Below are 22,475 nucleotides of genomic sequence, written 5' to 3'. Positions count from 1 at the left end.
AGCCAAGCCGGTTGGGACTAAGGACAACAACATCTGGAGGGTACCATGTTCCCCAATCCTGGTGTACAGCAAACCTCTCAAACCTTAACATAAAATGTGTGACACCCATTGAGATTATCAATGCCAAGAATCAAGGTCTAAGCATTATGATCTGCCCAGACTAGTTTTACTTAAGACCTCAGAAAGTGACCTCTCTTTTAGCAGTAGCAGCTTTGAGAGCTCCACTTGAATAGGCACTTGCTCTGGGATCAGCAGTGTCTCAGTTCCATATGTTAGCACTTCACTAGTACAGTGGTACCTTGGGTTACAGACGCTTCAGGTTACAGACTCCGCTAACCCAGAAATAGTACCTCGGGTTAAGAACTTTGCTTCAGAATGAGAACAGAAATTGTGCAGCGGTGGCACAGCTGCAGTGGGAGGCCCCATTAGCTAAAGTGGTGCTTCAGGTTAAGAACAGTTTCAGGTTAAGAACAGACCTCCAGAACGAATTAAGTTCTTAACCCGAGGTACCACTATTTTAGGAGCAGAGGCTGCAGTGCAGAAAGGACTCAGGTTCAGGGCACAGTAGGAGAGAATAATAATTTTCACAATCAAAAATTTGATGGGGGGATTTTTCTCATCATAGATCCAAGAACCATCGAGCAGTATTTAAATATGCACAACATATGGAGATTCCTCGTTCCCTGAACCATCCCCATATTCATGTATCCTGTGAATCCCCATTCTAAAAGTACTTAACATGCACAGCATAATATTCAGGAAATCATTACAGGCTTATACCTTTGGCCCTGCTGAATTGTATCCCGCCCCCCTCCCCCCGAGAAATGTCCGTCTTCCTTTGCTGAAAAAGGCCCCCCGCTTCCAACCTAAGCACAGAGCTGGCACTTCCCTAAGGCTGCCTATGAGAATTCCACTCTGCTTTTTAGAGCCCAACATGGCTCTGCGGGACTAAATGGCAAAGACTATTTTAGCTTCTCTGATAAGCAGGCAGAACTGAACACACAGGTAGAAAATCCATAGGGGAGGCAAGAGGCATTTTTACTTAATTGGTTCTGAGAGGAGATGCACATTTAAAAGCAGAGGGAAGTGTTCACTAGGTGGTCCTTCTTTACAAGCTTTTGATAACAAGATGGATTGGAGACAGACAAAACCTAGCGGGAAATCTCTTAATGCAATCATGTGAACCAAAGTAGTACAAAGTGTTATGGGCTGTTCTATCTGGGTGTCTGTTGTTTTAAAAAAACCTTTGAAGAGACATTACTATTACTCAATCTACTCATTCCTGCTGCTACTTCTGTTATTTTGCATACCAGGCGTCATTCTGTACAATTTTGGTTATTGTTTTTATTATCATTTCCCTATGATATGTTTGCTCTTTTTCTTTTGACTACCTTCTGCTTTTATTTGTATTGCTATGTACAGATAAAAATGTTTGCCTGTCTTTGGAATGCTGAGAAGGGATAATGGTCACTAACTAGAACCTCAGTCACAAATTACACTGTCCATTTTTGATCTCCAAACTGTTTTCCCCTCCAAGTCTCATTCTCCACAATCTTCAGAAGGATTCACCTACAGTCAGTGGCAGAGCTTCATGCTCTGGCACCGGGGGCATGGCTGGTGCACGTCCCGGGGGTGTGGTGCACTGCCCGTGGGGCATGGCGTGCTGCCTGCTGGGGTGTGGCTCCCAGCGCGGGGGGGGAGCCACGATGGCACCCCACCGGGATCGTGGTCTGGGGGCGGTGCACTCCCCCTGCCCCACCTCTTTCTCCGCCAGTGCCAACAGCTTGTTGAATGAAATGTCCTCTCAATCAATGTAGAGAACAGGGTAATTTTTGAGATGGTACTTGATGTAGAATGACTCCTAAAGAAAGTCTCGCCAAAAATGACAACAGCACCAGAAAGTCCTTTTCCACCAAGGCAAAGACAGGAGACTACTTCAGAACTCAGTGTGCATGTTGAAGGGATGACAACAGTATCTGGTAAGCTCTAAAGGCCCAGTCTCAGATATAGTCTTAGTTAAAACGAGGGACAATTATTTTGTGATTTTTCTTAAAAGACTCACAACTGCTATAGGAATGCTGTCTGTCTGATCTAATCTAATCTAGTTGCTTTATCTTGCCCAAGGCAGGCCAAAGGCTTGGTTATAGAGGAATACTTTTGTTTGGTGCCTAAAGATATATTATGATGGCATCAGGCAACTCCCCCCTGTCCTAAGACAGGACAAATAGTATGCCCCTCCCCTTCTAAAGAAATGAGTGGCCGTTATTATGCCTACATACTATGCAAGGTCATTTGCTACTACTATGCCTACTATGCAAGGTCATTTGCTTACAACAGTTATCACACAGTGCATAAAATTAGAGATTTAGCCAAAATGTTAGTGCTCTTAAGGAACTTTTTAAAAAAACCTTTATACTAAATATGCAGTTTTCTTGCTTCAAAGCAGCCTTATATTTATGCATTCATCTGGTAGCAATAGGTGAGAAGGAATGAATGCAGGTGAGTGAGTGGGCTGCTGTATGACAGGCAGAGTGCTTCATTCCTCTTCTGCATCCAGTAGAAACCAAAATTCACTCTTCCACAGGCTAAAGCAGGGGTGCAACTCTCTGCATCCTATAGCAAACTAGTAAAGTTTATGATAGGATAATGTTTGTGAACTTATTTGCAAGGCTGCTTTAAAGTTCTGCCCTAGTTTCATTTCAGCAATACAAGAATATTTCAAACCACATTCATGGACATAGAATTTACAGACTTTGTCCTCTTTGGGATGCAATGCCAAACTGTGATTTAGCATTATGTGAACAACTCTGGGTGGGCCATGGGTTAACACACTCCCCTTTCCCAGCATCCCCCCTCCCCCACACTCCCCCTTCCCCTTCTCAAACTGAAGATCAGAAACTTTCACTTCCATTTTCACTAATCCAAACTCTAAACTGTGGTTAATATTACCTATGTGTTGTTAAAACAAGCCATCTTAAAAAAACACAGGTTTGAAGTTGGATTGTTGCAGAACACAATCGTTGATGGGACATAACCACCAGTTATGCACTTAGTTAGATTTGGAAGCAAAAGCTTCTAATCAGCTCCTAGCACCTAGACGGTAGCAGGAAATAGATGGGCATGATCCTGAGGCTGACTCAAGATTGTTCATGTTTATCATTATTAGGGTTGCCATATGTCTGGAATTTTCCCTACATATTCGGAATACTGTGGTTGGAAGCAGTGACTGGGTGGAAATTGCAAAAATGTCCAGGAAAATCCCGACATATGGCAACCCATGTCAGCAGTGTCATTTTGGGCCATTTTCCTTAAAAATGGCTCCAAAACTTTTGGTTGTTGTGAATTTGTCAGAAAACCTCAACAACTTTTCTGTCTGGATTTTCACTGTTTGAAATATGGCAACCCTAGTATTATCTCTGAATGAGGTCATTGTGTCAAATTGATCTTGAACATGCTATCCCTGAAGCTAAATTTGTATCAGAATAAAGCAAAATGGAACAGAGAACAATCGAGAAGCTTATGCTTGGGGGGAAGTTACCAAATTCAATGAAATAGAACCAAATGACATCAATATGCTGCTAATGTGTTGTATAAGCAATAAAGTGGTACTCCAACACAATGAGCAATACTGTGCAGTAACTTAATCGCATCACAACAGCAGCAAGGACTACTAACACATTGGGGAATCCGGAAGTAGCCTGTGTACCTGTCACCAAGTACACAAAAACAGTAACAAGTGAGGGTAGACATATATGCGTACAATTGTGTCCATGATATACTTGGTTTCCATAATGCTTTCACCTCTTTTTTTAGGTGAGGTTGGGACTGGTATTCTCGGTACACGTGTATAGCCACATCACACACTACTGCGTGCATGGTGATCAGTGAGTGGGTCTAAAACCCACAACATTAACATGAACTGTCCCGAACATCTCTCGCCATACGCTTTACTAATGGAACCTTCATTATGGAATTAGAAAAAAGAATGATCACAAACTTCTGAAGATGAGAAAAATGCTTTGTGCCACATTCAACAAACCTGTGGCCCCCTCTGCTCTTCCCATGTCCCCCTATGTCCTCACCAAATTTACTTTGAATTTGAACGTAGGGTGAGGAGAGGAATCATTCAATCAAACACGTGAAAATACTTGTGCTGATGGAATGATCTCCTTAGCACTATGATGAATATCACCCTTTATCAATGTGGTGTTTTTAAACTTTTGTTTTCCCATTCATTAGTGAATTAAATAGATGTGAACAGGAATACAGAGTGTTCTATAAAATGAAACCAAGCCCATGCTTGCCTCTTGGGAGTACGTAGTCCAAACCACTGACTAACTGTGTTTACAAGGTCACTGAATATTTCCACAATGCTGTATCAGGTATGGGGTGAGAACTACTGGAGTCACCCGACTTTAAAAATAAAACCTTCGAAAGGAAGATGTTTCATTGTTATTCAGTAGTTTTCCTGCCTAACATACCCTCAAGCCAAGGGCACTGCTGAACCAATAACTCCATGCTGCTAAGCAATACTAAACTGAAACAGCAAGATTACAACTGTGGAAATCTGTCAAAACATCTGCTGCTCAAGAAATCTAGCTATGTACCTTAAAACAAAATCAAACATCTTATGCTGTAATGGCAATGTAGCTTCAACCAGAACATTTTTGTTTCTTAGCTGGCTCAGTTAAATTTAAATTCAGACTTTTGCATATTAGCAAATTGCAGCCTACCTTAAGAGATGATGGCTATAAAATAGCACCACATAGAGACCAGCATAAATTACTAAAAACTTGTGTGTGCATTTGAAAGGAAGTTACATACTAATTAAAAACAACAGCCACTCATCTTTCTTATTGTGATGCAGTACATGGAATGTTTGGGGATTTGCGCAAATTTGATGCTGAAAATATTTCTGCAGTGTGCGTTACAGTGTGAATTATGGGATTAGTGTTCAATCAACCAACATAGATGTCAGCTGTTCAGTATACATTTGACTCCTCAAATTATGATACTTAACTTATTTTGCCTCAGTGCTTTATAATCTGTGGTTTTCTAGCATCCCACTCTTGAGGAATCTCTCCCATATTGGTTATTCTGTATTCCTGTAAGTCTACCATGGAACCTCGGTATCTTAGAGCATTAGTGGCCACATCTACTGAAAATGATTAATGGTCCTCAAAACATTCCCTAGAATATACTCAACAGTCCCCTGCATTGCACAATACAAATAGGGAGATCAGTAGAGTTGGCCATAATTGCCTTTTGTGAAAAGTACGGCTTTATGACTGCCTTAATACCCCTTGAACTGATCCAGTGTCTAATGTTGCTGGATGTACAGCTCAGACCATAACATCTCTATTTTTCTACAACCAAATCAAAGCAGAAACTTGGAAATGTGACCTGCCCTGAGATCTTGTGGTAAAGGGCGGTATATAAATTTTAATAACAATAATGCCAAGCTTTTCCCATGCAATCCAGGCTGTACACCTGTGTCCCACAGAGAGACTCCTCCTCCAATAAAATAGTATTTATCTTTCAAGAAGCATGACTTCTTAGTATTAAATAATTCAGTTCTTGTAAATTTCAAAAGTGTCTTAAGAAACGATAGCAATAGGAGACTACTGGAACTACAGTTTGCAGTGTATATCCCTATCTGTATGTTCAAAGTATTAGGCACGTCATCTGTCACTCCTTTTCTCCTAAGTGGATATTGAAACCTTTCTAATTCCATTCATACAAAACTGATTTTATCATCTCCCTATGCCACTACAATGGTGGAAATCTCCCATCATTCCTTCTGGTTTGTACTGAGACTTCCATTTCCTCTCCTCCCCCATGTGCCCAAAAAATCTGCTCTGGAGGGTCCCTCAAACCTACAGAGCTGATTTTGAGGGTGCATAGGGGGTTGGAGAGGACAGAAGAGGAAGTGGATAGGGTAGGGTCAAGTATATTCCCTATAGTCACAAGGCATCAGCGGACAGCATCGTAGTGAGTCAAGTAAAACAAAACTAAGAACAGAATTGGAGTACAAGTCATTTCCCATAAGCATGAGAAGTAAAACTTTCATGCCCAGGATGTCCTTCTTGCATCCCCTCCTAACTGCAGTTTAACTAATATGAACCCTAGTTGCTAGCATCCTGAGATATTGTATGCTTGAAAAGTGTGAAGTGAACCAAAGCTGACAGTTGAAAGTTTATATTTGATTCATCAGAAGCTTTGGGGCAAACAAATGCTTGTAAAGTGACAGCTAATTTTTTTACCCTTCATTTACAGCAGTGACATATGACAATCCTTAGTTGATCACCATTGTAGCACTGCCAATGTTACAAAATATATTGAGCAAAAATGAAACAACCATACTGATTCAGATTTATTGTGGGTTTGTGAATTTTAGTCATGCCTCCAAGTGCTGTTGTTTTTTTAAATAACGAGTGGTCAATTGATAACCCTTCAACACAAATTATTCCTTCCAAGTGTGAGTCTCCAGAACTTTCAAGCTACATTTTAGTAGGAAGGACATGAGAAAGAAAGCATTTGTTATTGGCCTTGGGGTATCTTGGAACAGGGAACTATGAACATACATATGCTTCTCATATGGGAAATAATCTACTATGAGGGCAAAACTATTTCCCCTGAGATTACATATGGTTGTGCCTTAAATATAGCGTGTTATGTTTCAGAAGAGGAGTATTTCTTATTTCTATAGCAGATGGAAAGGAAGTGTAAGGAATGTATAAAACCAGCATGCAGAGACATGTCCACAATAGCATTCCACTTTTTCAGAATGCAGCTAAAACATAACATTCTCTTGTATGCAAGTTACCTCTGCAATTATTATTGTTATTGTTATTATTCATTTCATTTCTATACTGCTTTGCATTTTAAAGAAAAAACCCTCAAAGCAGTTTACAACCTACATTAAAATGTCAAATAAAACAACACAGAGTAACAGGAAACAAAAATATTATCTTAAACATTTCAAAAGAAAACATTTCAAAGGAGGTAAACTACAGAATGCACATCTCATGCAGCAAACAAAAAATATTATCTTAAACATTTCAAAAGAAAACATTACTAAAGGAAGTCAAACAAAATGCACATTTAAAGCAGCTAAGTAGCAAGAGAGTAAGATATCACAAGCCTAGAACAAGCTGCTTTTGCTGCCAATCCTGCCAACGGCAGTGCATGACAGGCGGTGGCTGTGCAAGCTCAGGCTCAATGACCTGGGTCTGCACTAAGAGACAGCCAATTATTGATTAATTCAAAGAATTCAAGTATTTAAAAAATGCATTGGCCATGATCTGTATGCATGCCTTAGGACTTGGGCATGACCAATAGTTAGTTAGTTAGAATTATTGTACCCTCGTTTCAAACTGTTTTTTGAAACATACTTGAGTTTAAAAAGCAGCTAATGGTGTAGTATGGGATTGGACCAGTGGCAGCTGTTCAGTGAGAAAAATCCCACAAATAGTCTATTCCAACACATTGTTTCTCAGCAGATTTTGATTCGCATATATATATTATGAGAAGGCAGACACAGCCATGAGGCCTAAGAAATGCAGGAAGGTTAAGAGTCAGTAGTGTAAATTTAATTCAAAACAGGATCAGTGCGGGTTGAAAAGCAGATTACTTCTGTGAAACATATCATTGCTAATATAGGAAAAGTCTAGGGCTTCAGGCTAACTTGGTAACATACATTATATGATTTCGCTTCTATCTGACAGGTTTTTTGTTAATATGCTGGGGTCTTACAAAAGAAGACAGGGAAATTTCTAATCTTGAGGTCAAAATATATGGGACAATGAAAATGCACAAGCCACTTAGTAAACTTTTTATTAAATTTCTGTAAGCAGCAGTATTTCTCCACCACCAAAGCTGCTGGTTTCCCCTTTGTGAAACACACCCATGCTTATCTTATCAGGGCAAATGGCTTAAGGGAGAAAACAATTTTATTCAGTGAAAATTGTGTAGTTTTGCCCTGATTTTGGATATAAAGGAATGGATTGTACACAAATTAATCGAGATCTCCCTATAGAAACCATGTGCTCTATCTCTGGTAGAAGGCAAATAGTCTTAGGTTATTACTCTCTACACAGACTCTGCACATTTAATTTAGACAAGATGGGGCAGGCATTTATGCTATTGTATCCAGTGTTTCTATGGCTCTAAATTCGACTGCTGAATGTAAGAAAGGGAGAAATACCATGAACAAGTGAGCCTGGTAACGATCACTGCAGGCTAATCAGACTTGACAGTAAATTGCATTTAGTCAAATTAATGTCAGAACTTCAAATTATTTGCAAACATCCCGTACTTTAATGCCCTCAATTTTTACCTCATTCCTCCAATTAAAAAATGAAGCCAGAGGAGCCTAGGGCACTACATGAGGAGAACAGATTTGCTTCTGACAAAGTCTCATTGAATCATTGTTGCACGCCACACTTTTATGGGAAGTTCAGTAGCAGAAAGGGGAAGAGGCAAAAAGTAAAGAAACAAAAATGTAATGGCTTAATGTACCTAAAGAAAGATGTAAAGGGATGGACCTGTGTTGGGATGTGGTACATATTACCCCTCCCATAACTAACTCAGAACTGTTTCTAGTATGCTGATTTTGGTAAACTCAAATAGCAGCTGTTACCTGTTCCTAATAACCAAAAACAGTGGCAGACATTCATTCTCTACCCATGAATTTAAGTTTATAATTTCAGCTATTACCACTATTTACCTTTACACCCTGTCTTTCCCCCAAGAAGCTAAAGGTAGCACACATTGTTACCTTCTAATTTTCTTCTCAAAACACCCAGTTTAAAGTCCAATTCTCTAATCACCATACTACAGCTAGATTGCATAATAAGGACAATGCTACAGTTTTTTGGGGGTGGGGCAGGAGGGATAACCTCTGAGTGAAAAGCAAGGAAAATACAATCTTCATGTTTACTACAGTTTTGACTAATGGGCGCCTAGCCACCGAGGCACAAATAAGTCACAGTATGGCTTATTATGTCATGTGAACTCAGACCATAAATTGTTTGTTTCAAACAAGCCATGAGCAGTAAGCCAGAAACAAACCAAGAACAAACCTACTATATATAGAACATATGCAGATGACTGAATATAAACAAAGCAAGGGGATTTATATTTTAACTACACCATGGCTGCTTCATCCAGAGCTTTTATACATGGGCCACCCATAAACTTGCCTTGTCAAGTTCCAATAGCAGTACCAATCCCAACAGGTGTTACTGTGGGATTAGAATTTTGACTGCCTAAAGGCTGGTGTGACATTGTCCAATGTGGTGCAGTGTGTGTGTGTGTGTGTTAAAAAACCTGAGTTGTCTTCTTTGTACATTTCATAATATTTTATTTTTATTTTTTAAAAACTATTATCAGTATAATCACTAAACTGTATACCAGTATACAATTTGTAAAGAGGCTGCCTCAGGTTGTCCATTAAATCAGTGATCAGAGATAGTGACATGTTACTGAATTAATGCAGCCCCATCTTGTAACCTCCTGTTATCAAACAACTGCATGTAGCATTGCTTAGCAGCTAACAGCACTAAGCTAGAGAATGAAAGAATCTGAATTCCATTACTGTCTCTACCCAAACAAAATATGCCATTTCGGGAGTAGTGACTTTTCACAGAAAAATGTAGGCAGACTCCAGTTCTAATGCTCTGCAGCTATTCTCTTCCAAGCTGCATGCCACTTGTTCAAAAATGAATTATCTAGGGTGAAATGCATAGAAAAGTATACAAAATGTATATATTATGAAGGTAAAGCTTACATAGGGAAAATGCATACAGAAATTCATTGAATTTAAATGCAAAATTCTGATGAAGTCTTTTTTTTATTTAAAAAAAAAACAGCAGAAAAGGGATGAAACAAACTTAAGACTGAATGCATGCTAAACTGACACATAACAGAAATAGGCACACCTTGAATCAAGCCTGGAAGGGAACATACAACCAGGGCAGATCAAGCAGTATTAGAGTAATATGCTCTGACCCACCTGTTCCAATAAATAACCTGGAGGTGGTGTTTTGTACCAGCTGAAGGTTCTGGACACATTTCAAGGGCAGCCCCATGAGCATGTTACAGTAGTCAAGGCTGAAGGTGACCAGAACACACCTGATTGTGGTGAATTTTAAGTGAATTGCTCTTTTGAAGTGGATCACAGAGAGAGAAATGCAAGCTGTTAATTATTTTTGGGTGTCATAGCAATTCCCATATATAGTGATTATTTTGTTGCATGCAGTCATGATACTTATTTGGTAATCTTTCTATTTACCACCAACTTCTATTTACCACCAACTTGGTCCTTGTCTGGACATGAAAAGTGGCAGATTGGAAGGGCAGCAGACAGTACTTATCCATATCTTTATCTAAAACAGAAGTGTTCAAAGTATGTTTCTACAGAAACCAGAAGGTTGCACTGTCATGTTTCCTTCAGTCTAGTGTAGATCGCAGGTGTCAGCAGCCAGGGCTAGTGCCTACATGCTATTTGGTTTCTAAGGAAGGATATTGTGATGGCTGAGGCAGAAATGGCAACTTCCAGGTCCTCTTTTTGAAAAAGTTTGCAAAGGTACTTCTTCCAAACAGGAGGACAGAGGAAGCCTACTGTTTCACCTTTCCATCTCATCCCCAGAGTCTAATCACACCACTTCCTACACACACCAGGCATGATTGTGAGTCCCCACTTGTCTATCATCCGCCCAACATCCTAACTAAAAATGAAATATTATTTACATGTGGTCGCTATAGCTTTCACAACATGACATCTTTTCTCAACCACCATATCAGCACTTATTTTGGAAACTGTTTTCCCCACAGCAGATGCATAACTCTTAATTTGAGTATATTCACAAGGAAGCCAATAAAGTAGGAACTTTAAACAGAACAAAAACAGCATTTGTCCAGCTCTGGCAAAATGCATTTCACACTAATATTACTTTCAATGCCTGAGATATTTGATCCTGTCTGAGGAAAGATATTTCTGATGCTTTTTATATATATATAAAAAAAGAAAAACACAACTGGACAGCATCAGGAAGGTGTGTGTGTGTGTGCTTCACCTAATTTACCTCCTTCCATAAAGCAGGACATATATTTCAAGCACTTGTCCAACTTTTCTTTGAAAACCAGAAGATTATACATCCTCTTCAGACATCTTGCCCCATTGTTGAGCTATTGATATAGTTCTAAGCAGTAAGAAAAATTGTGCAGTATCTTGGATAGTTCAACCCAGAATCTCACATAATTTAGCCTACGTTCTATTTTTAAAAATCCCAACTTAATTTTTATTATTGCTAAAGCAATTAGCCTAATAGTCTATCTGGCAAAGTGCAACCCATTACCTAACATGCGTTGCTAGCCTCTGTGACAGTGAGATTTAATGCAACCCTTTTGATCTGTGCCAATCCTTAAGAACCATATAAGCTCACAAACGCATTATTCAGTTTAACAAAAATCTGAAAAATCTGTGTTGGCAAAATATGAAATGAAGCAACAGATTTTTCTAGAGAATTCTGTCCCAACTGGCTTATGCTGTCTGAACCCTTTGTGAAATCTAATAAGTAGTTTTGGACTATGAACTATGTAGTTAACATGCATATGCTTAGATTCTGGACTAGGAAGAAGAAACTGACTTTCAAAAGTGAACTCCTTTTGTTGCAGCTTTATTCAGTTATGAAAACCAAAAGCCAGATGTGAAAACTACTAACACTGATGAGGAAAATAAGGGGAGTAGCATTTATGATCCTTTACTTTCTTATTTGGCTAAAACTTAAATCTGTTAAGCATGTATATATTGTAACAGATAATGGAAGAATTATGAACTAAGCTGTTACTGAAAAAGGTACCCTTAAAGGCATCACTATGAAAGAAAAAATGGATTCCACCAACCACTTTAAAATAGGTGCAGAAGCAATGTTAGGCTTTCTTGTGAACATCAAACTGCTCTGGGGTGTAGAGAACAGAGCTGCAGTGATTCAATCCCTAAGATGTGTTCTTTAAAGTAAAAAAATATTATAAATGAAAATCAGAATTGGAATGATGCCCTTTATATACATATATAGGTTGAACTAGCCATCCATGGAACTCAACTAAAACTCTATAGAGAAACATTTTCTATTGCTTCCAAGAAATGTAGAAACTTGCACAGGGATCATACCATAACATTTTAATCTTACAGTCCTTGAGGAAGAGATCACTTTAAACGAAGTGCAGCATGCAAACATGCTACTCTTGCTACACAAAGAAGCAGTTGTAATCCTTACACTTCTTCTACCAAAACCAAAAGGAGAATATTTGTAACTCAAAATATCCCAGCGAAAGAATGTAACCAACATCCAATTTTCTGTCACACAGCCCTTTATTTGGGGTTATATACCATGTACTATATGGGAGCTGTCCAGGGTATTGAAAGTAATTATGGGTATGGAAAGGGCTTAGGGAAGATTCTCATGTCACTGTTCTATTTTCTGAAATTGATTATTCTGTAATAAAGAGCACTGCAGCAAGAAAAATGGTCACACAAGTGCATGGTTCCTAATGTGCGCAAAAGTTACATCTGACACCCCATTCTTATTCAGCTATGTAACCTCATGAACAACTATGCAAGAATCTGCCTTTAGGTCAGATAAGCTGCATCAAGTATTTGGGTTCAAAACTTCCCACTTCAGAAAGATCCTTAAAAAGGAAATGCAGAATATCCCAAAGCTTGGAGCACTTCTTAACAGAACTAATATGGTAATACAATATATTACTTTCTTCTGTAGCCAGGAGTTTAAAAGTAGCATGTTAACTGCCAAAAATTAATAAACCATACACTTAGCAGTGCTTTGTTTATTAGAAGAAGAAGAAGAAGAGTTTGGATTTGATATCCCGCCTTTCACTCCCCTTCAGGAGTCTCAAAGCGGCTAACATTCTCCTTTCCCTTCCTCCCCCACAACAAACACTCTGTGAGGTGAGTGGGGCTGAGAGACTTCACAGAAGTGTGACTGGCCCAAGGTCACCCAGCAGCTGCATGTGGAGGAGCGGAGACACGAACCCGGTTTCCCAGATTACGTGACTACCGCTCTTAACCACTACACCACACTGGCGTGTATTTAACATGTATTTATGTCTGCCAACATTCATTAAGACACGAATATATCACCACATTATTATTTCAGAAGAGGTATCTAAAATATGCTGGAGAAAGTTATCTAATCATTTGCACTGGATGGGACTAAGATAGTAAATTGGTTCTCTTTCTTTTGTTAAATTGGTTCTCTTTCTTTTGAAACTACTGGATATGGGCATTGTGACAGTCACTGTTTATAAGAAAAATGCCTGGCAAATGTATCCATGTTCCTTTTATTTCATTTTCCTGCTTTGTAAAATATAAAGTATACTTTCCTAAAAATTCAAGGTGGCAGCAATAATGGAGTCCCAATAAAGACAGGTGTGGTCTTAAGTCTGAAATAGAGGAACTTTAAATTTTAAATGCATGTAAGAGGCTTAGAAGGAGCAATTATAAATAAGTTGTCCCCTACATACTTTCCCCCTGACAGTATGAATGATACTAACAGTTTGTATAGGTGTTATTAATTCCAGTCATCCACCACTTACAGAATAGTCATTAACTGTAAACAGTTAATATTTTGTTAATCTTCCTAAATCTCTTAGTGAAGGCTACACCTTTAAGTGAACAAATAAACATTACTCTGATTATTTAAGAAAAGCACTACCTGAAGTGGTTAACCCTAACAAGATTTTGTGAAAGCCTAGTCCACTTTGATAGCTAAAAGATTTGAGTTGTCTCCATTTCAAAAGAAAATTTACTTGTTTTGCATGGCTAGTGTTTTAACATGTTCAAGAAGGGATATCTGACCAGTTTTCAAACTCTGGACTTGCAGGTAATTCTGAAATTAGATACTAACCTTTCCTGAAAAATCAGCAAAGTGAACAGAGAGACATTGCTATGCTCAAGCTTTTTTAAGCAATTCAAAATCCTTTGCATCTGCCTTTAGGAAGGTGGAGACTGACAAAAAAAAGTCTACTGTGATTAAGGATTTGCAAATGTGTGGTTTACATTTTCTGTGAAAATGGACCAAAGGGTGATAACCCATCATTTTAGGATACTAAACCTTTGCTTCTTTCATAAAACGACTTCTTAAAGGAAGTTGGCATGTTAATAATTCAAACTTAGCAAGGATCCCCTCGGTAAGGATCTATTCCTTCCTAGTGCTGATGAATGATTGAGCCTAATTTAGCTAAGTGCTGACAGGGCCAACTAATGTTCAGCAACAATGATTGCATAAACAATGTTGTGCTTTAAGCAGCTAAGTGATATGAATACCAAGGCAAGGATACTACACCTATTATGTAATTTAACCAGAATGGCCAAAGCTTATTCTGTATTGAACTGTCCTGTCCATAGATATGAGGAAGTATTGGGAACGGGTTCTTAAAGAAAATCAAAATAGTTGAGATCCATCCTACATATGTGAAATGGTTTAGAGAGGAAAGCACAGGAGTTTGCTTCTGCAATACTTAGTAGAGAATGCATCTTTACCAGCTGAAGCAGCAGCATTTAAACAAGCCCCCAAATATACATGCCTATGCAATCATTCCAGCAACATAATCTCTAGCCTGCAGGTTGCTGAAAATGTTCAAGGAGTTAACAACTGCAGAAAGAATTCAAACATTTTTCTGTCGTTCATTTCTATCTGAAGCTGGTAGCTCAACTCTCAAAGTAAGACTAATCTACTACCCAGGTGTCAACACAGCTTGAGTTTAACCATTCATCTAGAAAAGCTTTCTTGATGTTCTTTCTATGAGTTTGGGATTTTCATGAATACATAGGAGAACCCCCCCCAAAATGATTTTTTGTGTGCTATGTCCGTACTCATCCAGAGAATCAAAAGAATTCAGCCTTGCCTTTGATGTGTTTAATTTGATCTGACAGTGCTGCATAAACTGTTTTATCTGAGAACCAAATAATGCAAATATATATCTGTATTGTACAAAACAAGTTTCAATTTGCTTTCCAAAAGGTAAGCTCTGCAAGTCCCAATAAAACCTTGTAACTTTTTCCAACAAAGCTACTTACCAGGAAGCGAACATCATCAAAGCCATTGAGAAGCAGTTTGCTCTCATACTGCTGTAAGCCGATGGACTCCAGCCACTCCCCAACACTCTGCTCCAGCATCCGTGAACCTGACGAGAGAGGAATCGGCAGACGCTTGAAAAAGGAAAACCCATTAAGGCGGTAGCAGCGGCACTCTGAGGAAGACAGGTGGCATTGCCACATCATAGTCATTACCATAAAGAAGCCAAACCAAGGAGAGTACAACAATTAGCTGACAGACAGTTCCTCTTCTGTACACAAACCATGAACAATAAGCTTCTGTCCTGTTCAAACTAGAGTGTTAATCGGTCTCCTGGTTATACTCAAACAAACTCTGAATCCAAGCTGTTTAGAACCATTCCTGGGGCCAAGGCATCACATGCACTGATTTTCTGGCTCAAGTGTGCTCCTTGCCAGGCAAAAGCATCCCAAACCTCACAAGCCTCCTGGGTCAGCTCCTTGTTTCATCTGAGGGGGCTGAAAACTTTCCAAGGCATCATTCCAAGCCAAGGCTACAGGCACGAGAGACAAGAGAGGGCCAGCTCACAAATAAACACAGCCCAGCAGATGCTTGCATCCATGCAACTTCAGATGCATTACCTTGTACAACAGGCCAGTAAGGAAGACTGTTAGCACTGGAGGTGCAAAGCAGTTAGAGAGAAAATACATCTTCATGCAGCTGAGAGAGACAAACAGACACGATGGGTGTTCAGAAAAGCAGCAGCAGCCAGATTAGTGAACAGCTGTCCAAAGGAAGACATGCAAGACAAATAAAAACAAAAACAAAAAACACAAACTGCAGTAGAAGAATAAAGATTTATACTTTTTTCCCCCCAACAGTCCCGGAACAGGCAAACCATGGTAGGGGCTTTTCTTTGTTATTTTATTATAAGGAGTGGAAGCCTGAGGGACAACAAGCCTGAGCTTGGAAGTCCTGCCACTGTCATTTTATCACCTATCCAGATGCATGACATCCTGACAGCCGGTATTGACTGATCTGGGCTGGGAACCAGCGTCAACATCTAGACTGGAACAAATAAGTATACCGGAGCATCCAGTCTGAGCAAAAAGATAAATGGTCAGCTCATTTTCCACCCAACATGCCTGCTCCTGCCAGTTCTTTGTTGACTTGTATTTGCCCGTCCTTCATTTTCTTCCACTAAAGGCAAGCACTACCTTCAAATTCCTTACTGAGATAACGAACAGCTTTCAGAACAAAGCATCTTAGCTCGTTGGTTTAAGGGGGTGAGGAAAGCCAAGCAAGATGAACACGCCCCCTCCCCTTTTCTCTGCAGCAGATAGGGTTAGATATGTCCTGGCACCTCCTTTCAGCCGGTTAGTCAGAAATAAATTCTTCCAAGAGCCCCGTAGAAGCTATATGGAACGCCTCTTCTTCCCTCCACACATCAGAGGAGAGTCTAGGAACTTGTTACTTTCCCTGTGCAGAACTGGTGATATTTGATGAAGCAAGGAAAGTTCAGAGCCCACGTCTTTGCAGTCCTCAGAGGAATTGCTATGCAAGTCACGCAGAATTTTCTCAGTCTTCCTAGCATGTCCGTCACTGAAGGGCATTTGCAAAATATTGATGAAGACACCGGGGTTGCAGTCTTTGAACCCTGTGGTTATCAGAAGTTCTGAACATCCTAAACTAGCCTCCACCCCTTTCTTTCCAGACTGCCTACACAATGCAGTGCTGGCTATTATCTGAACAATCGAGGGGTTAGAGATCCTGTTACGCTGGCCTTCAGAAAAGATCCTCTGTTAAGCAAGTCAGTGTTAATGAGTGCTCGGGAGCTGGCCAGCCTTCTTAATGCATACTGCAGCACAAGGGATGCAGCACTCACAAAAGATTTCCTCCTCCCTTCTCTGACAAAGCCTGGGCAAAGGGACAGCATCTATATCCCCAAATTCCAAGCAGCAGGCTCTTGCTGGCCAGAGATTCTTTCCTTATCCAGGGCTGATTCCTTTCTACTCCATAAGCAGGCAAAAGGACTCTGGTATTTTCCCAGGCAAGCATGTGTCCCTTTCAGAGAGCTGCAGCAGACTGCTTTGTCTAAAGGCAGCAAGCTCCACACTTGCAACGTCTCTCGCTCTCTCACTGGCTGTTCCCTCCCCTCCCCTCATGCTCACACCCCTCCCAGCAGAAGCAGTGATCAGGTTTCAGAACAGAAGCTGGCAAGGGAGAGAGAAATAAGACGGCAGCTTTGCAATATTCAAATTGCAACTTCAAAAATTTGTTTGATTACCCTGAGCCATGTGGTGTGGTTTTTCAGCATAAAACGGATACAGTATGTGGGGATTAATTTATCAGACGTGAGCTGAGATTTTCAGATACTGAAAGGTAAGCATGACTGAAGGGAGTCAGACCAATTGGAAACAAACATATTACACCAGCTTTCTATATGCCTGCATGTAGCATTTGCTTCGTCTTGGATTATTAAAGATGCTTTGCCTCCACAGATCTGATCTGATACTGTAGTTATTACACCAAAGGCAACTTTTGTGAAGCTACTGGGGAACAGAATTGCCATTGTGGGGGGATGAAGAAGTCAAGTTACTAAACTCTCTCATAATTATTTGGGAGCAGCAGTGTACAAGGGCCCTGAAAGTTTTTAGCTTGGATGTTCGAAAACCAGAGCCAGAATATACGCAAAGGCCCTAAACAGCGTTTTCGTAGTAAGTATAATTTCCAACACCTAACTATTGGAATATAAAATCAAAATCAAAACACAACTCCATTTCAAGTTTGAGAGTCTGAAGAAATTGTTTATGTTGTGATACTGATGAAGACAGCCAACGTAGTTTCATAGTTTTCCACTTAAGTCTAACGTGTTTTGCATTTGCATAGCATGGCAAAAGAGAATTAAGCTAGAATTTGCCAGTTGGAATTAGTTTGCCAAATGAAATTCTCCTCTCTCCTCATGCACTGTTCTGGGGGTTCTCCCACCCACCCCAAGCCAATTTTGGAGATGCTGTGTGGAAAGCCCTGTTGCCCAAGAAAAAGCCCTTCCATAGGGCTTCTGCTAAAAGAATCCTACCCTCTGTGTTTAACTAGGGACAGGTCACTCAGGCAGCACCAAAACATTTTGGCCACCAGGAAGGCTACTACATTAGTTTAACCCTGAGTACCTTGGATTTGGTAGCAGTTTATTATAATGGGATTGCAACCCTCCGGCTGCAAAGCAAAATGACCTTGATAATCAAGACTCTGTACCTTCATGTTTGTACACCACTATAAGACTATGGAGAAACCACTCATTCATTTTGGGCATGTGCCTAGACATAAACAGACAGTATCTTGATACATGGTCTGCATTAGAGAATGCATTTAATGCATTTAATGCAGACTTGAGTGCTAAATTGAAAACATATCAACTACAGCCACCAAGAAAAAAGCTACACCAGGGGCTCTCAAACTTTCCACCCCCAGGGCCTGCTTCAGATAGCTGAAAATTACTGAGGTCCACCAGTTACAAAATGGTGGGGCAGGGGCAGAGCCCATCTCAAAATGGTGGCAGATAGAGGCGGTTTGACATAATCAGGTGGCAATTACTGACATCATTTTCTACAAATATATAATCCATCTTTGGAAATTGCTAAATTATTTGTCACAGCATTTCCATTGCGCTGAGGAGTTTCATAGCTCAGGTTTCCTCAAGCTAAGCACAGACATTTGCTCTGGAGGTATTGTGACAGCCTCCTCGTTTTAGGTAGAATTTGCTGATCCAGAGGCTCTACATGAAGAAGACTTACTCTTTTATATTTTTCCCCATCTCACCTCCACATGCCTCTATTTTTAGTCATGTCCTGTAATTTCTTCTCCCATTCTGCTTTCACACTCAACTGGACCTTAACCCCACCCCTAACCTCAGCATGCCAGCTTCTTCCTGGTCCTCTTTCATTCATCCCTCCTATAACAGCTCTCCTCTCTTATCCCTTTCCTTTCTATTCCCATTTTATTTATTATTAATATTCATTAACAGCAGCATTTTATCTTAGTTTCTCATTTCCTTCAACACCTCCCTCTGGCTCTTTCTCCTCAGAGGGGGGAGACATTCATTCCCTCCTCCCTCACTGTACTTCTGCTTCTCAATCACTTGTACTCAGCATGGGTGCTGTCACTGGTCCAACCAAAATGCAGTGGCATGGCTAGGGAGTAGGGCAGGCATGTGAGGAGGCCTTGGACAGGCTGTGGCACTGAGGCCACTAGTGGATCCTAGTCAGTGGCTTGGGAAACCATTAGTCTGTACCAATCTGTACCAAAAGGAGAACATTGGTGCAAATTGCCAATCCTTAAAAAGAACAATAGGTATTAACTCACTGCACTGAATAATACTGTCAGCTTTACTACAGTGTTTAAAATAATGAACTGGATGCAAATTGCAATGAGCTTTTGTGCAGCAGAATACACATTTTAGCTATACTGTTTAACTAGCTACCAAATTCTCTCTAATGCAACAAGACTTATGTAAGCAAACTGACGTTGCAGTGGCCACTCATTCTTCTCTGGCTTTGGGTAATGAAATGACGGATGAAATCACTGTAAAACCAGCACACTATATACAACCTCTCCATGCCAAGGGAATCCTCTCCTGCAAGAAAACTGCAGCAAAGAGAGGGTTATTTTATGCCATGAAGCCATTTTGCTCCAACACAGTAATTTTTTTCAAGTAAGAATATTAAGTGGATTAACACCAGATGGAAAGTATACAAACCTTACATTGCAAATAGAGGCCCGAGGCCAAGTTGTTGCAGAAAAACAAATGCTTTTGCAAATGCAGTTTATATTGAACAGGGCATCCGCACATCCCAAAGGAAAGAAAGGTCTAGAGCCTCTGCCAAAGTCTCTGCAAGAAGACCCCAAGCCTTTTAAATTTAAAGGTTGGTTACTTCAGTCACTGGTACGTGAACAGAGACAAGGGACATCCATAAGAGACCCTTTCGCACATAACCCCAATGTGTGGAAGGAAAAGGAAGACTGTGCCTGCTGCCCCCATTATTTGAGTGGATCCTGGCACCAACTCACATGCTGCTCAGAACATAGGGAAGGGGGCTGTGTGCATGCAGACTTTCTATATCAGCAGGAATTCAGCTGCACATGTATAGGCATCCCTTGCCATAATTCTGTTTAGCATGACCACCTCCGCCCTCCATGCTTTGAGTATACCTGTGGACTTGTGAATAGCCCTTTGCTCACTTCTAATTTTAGAATTAAAGGAAAAGCAAACCCTAGGAATTCACGTCTTTGAAGTGAGATCGGAAATGACGAAACAAAAACTTGACGAGCGACACCGGGAAGCTCTAACTGCCAGCAGTCTGAGTGACACTGAACAACAGAATATACAGTGGTACCTCGCAAGACGAATGCCTCGCAAGACAAAAAAACTCGCTAGACGAAAGGGTTTTTTGTTTTTTGAGCTGCTTCGCAAGACGATTTTCCCTATGGGCTTGCTTCGCAAGACGAAAATGTCTTGCAAGTTTGTTTCCTTTTTCTTAACACCGTTAATACAGTTGCGACTTGATTCAAGGAGCAACTCATAGAACGCGGTGTGGTAGCCTTTTTTGAGGTTTTTAAAGACTTTGGTGATTTTTGAAGCTTTTCCAAAACTTTTCCGACACCGTGCTTCACAAGACGAAAAAAATCGCAAGACAACAAAACTCGCAGAACGAATTAATTTCGTCTTGCGAGGCACCACTGTAGAGTGTTATGTTCCACACAAGCAGGAGAGGGGACAACCCATTTCTAATGGTAGTACTCAGTAGAAGAAGCACGTCTCATTTGATGGGCCACACATAAACATGTAGCCTAAAGGCTATGCTTCTGGGAGTGGCACAGTTCCAAAGGCCTCGGATCAGTTCCTTCCACTAGGCAATTGTTATTTCTACTATGTAAAAAGAACCACGTTCAGCAAGGCTGAATGCTATGCAGTATTTCCTGGAATGTTCATTGCTCCTGTATCAGAGGATTATGACTATGAACACAACGGACCCTTCCTCCACTTACAATGTCCATTAATAAAAATATGTATTACAAAATGCCTTTAAAAGCAGATGACAAATTTAAGCGCACAGCTACACATTTGCAACATTTATCCAATTTAAGCGAGTAAATTTAGGTAAGTTGAAAAGATCGCTGCAGGCAGGCAAGCAAGCAAGCAGGGAGGGAGGGTTTCTTTATGCGAACAGGACCAATTACTGAGCCTCTTCAGAAAGGGGCATAATATGCTGAGGTGGGAAATCCAATCCAAAGAACAGCCTGATACGTTTCTTTTGAAACTTAAACTAATTTGAAGATGATTCCTTATGTTGAACTTGTTACAGAATAAGAAGAGAAAGGATCTGCTTGGACTGCAGCTCCAGCAAATTTCCTTCATATAACTTTTGTTCTACAGTCACATAGTCAGATTTTATAGGAAAATTGAATGACTTCCAGTAATGTGCTCCAATAATGGCATACATTTTCTGTGGATACACACGAGACTCCTATTTCACTCCTCCTTTAGCCAGCGCAAGCAACAAACCTTAATCCGTGACTTAGCATTACATTCAAACCAGGAATCATTGTTCGTTTCACTCCAAATGAACCAAGATGTTACGCCAATATTTGTTCTTGGCTTACCAATCATGGTTCATTGGAACCAAAACAAATCTTGATCCCCAGGTAGGACATAATGCGAAGACAATGATTGTAGTTAGTTGCTCCCACTTGCTGGAAGGGAGAATTGAAGCAGGAGCAATGTCCGCATTCACAGTGAACCATTGGCTGTAGTTTGCTGTAACATATGAACTGGGCCAGCAAGAACGAAAGGTTGCTGATAAATTTATATTTTTAAATAAACAAATAATCAGAGCAGCATTATGGAGTGCCGGGGGGGGGGGGGGGACCGACGACGACTGACAGAAGCAAATTATGTTTTAGTTTAACTGATTTGCCAGAAAGTACATTTTTCTGCATCAACCAAATTACAGAAAAAGCAATTCTGCCAAACAAGGAAGATCAATGAACATAAACACACTGGTCTTCTTTAATACCCACATTGAAATAAGTGACTCCCACCTTGCAGTCTTTTCTGCATAGATTACTAGGTGCTTGGCCTGTATGTAGAAGATCCTATAAAAAAATTTGTATATAAGCTGTTCCATTAACATATAGGTCAATGCAACACTTTTGAAAAGTCTGTGGTATCAGATGAGGCTTCTAGGTTCATGTATAGCACTACATATTTGTTTCTATGTTGTCTGCTACAAATATGAAAGATATACCCAGCAAAATACTTATATTGTTTGGCCTGGCATGGATTTTGTTTTTTTAAGTTCTCAACTTAAACTTGCTTTATAACGTAAAAAAAAAAAGTGG

General features: G+C 40.1%; 1 protein-coding gene and 1 long non-coding RNA gene across 14 annotated transcripts in view; one reads left to right on the top strand and one right to left on the bottom strand.

The window, feature by feature from the left end:
• The window catches only part of ANKS1A (ankyrin repeat and sterile alpha motif domain containing 1A), a 114,958-nt gene that overhangs the window by 20,710 nt on the left and 71,773 nt on the right, over window positions 1-22,475 (bottom strand). For all 13 annotated transcript variants that reach the window (XM_082226821.1, XM_082226826.1, XM_082226829.1 and 10 more), the window contains one exon: window positions 15,101-15,207. In XM_082226821.1, the coding sequence (XP_082082947.1) occupies window positions 15,101-15,207 (107 nt within the window). The remainder of the gene's footprint in view (window positions 1-15,100; window positions 15,208-22,475) is intronic.
• Window positions 1,277-4,440, top strand: LOC309534626. Its single transcript, XR_014220813.1, has 2 exons — window positions 1,277-2,287; window positions 2,320-4,440. It is a non-coding gene; the product is annotated as an uncharacterized lncRNA (long non-coding RNA).

The sequence above is a fragment of the Podarcis vaucheri genome, assembly GCF_965113315.1.
Source record: "Podarcis vaucheri genome assembly, chromosome: 6".
Lineage (NCBI taxonomy): Eukaryota > Metazoa > Chordata > Lepidosauria > Squamata > Lacertidae > Podarcis > Podarcis vaucheri.
Note: the sequence above shows the minus strand (reverse complement) of the source record. Positions and strands in the feature narration are given on the sequence as shown.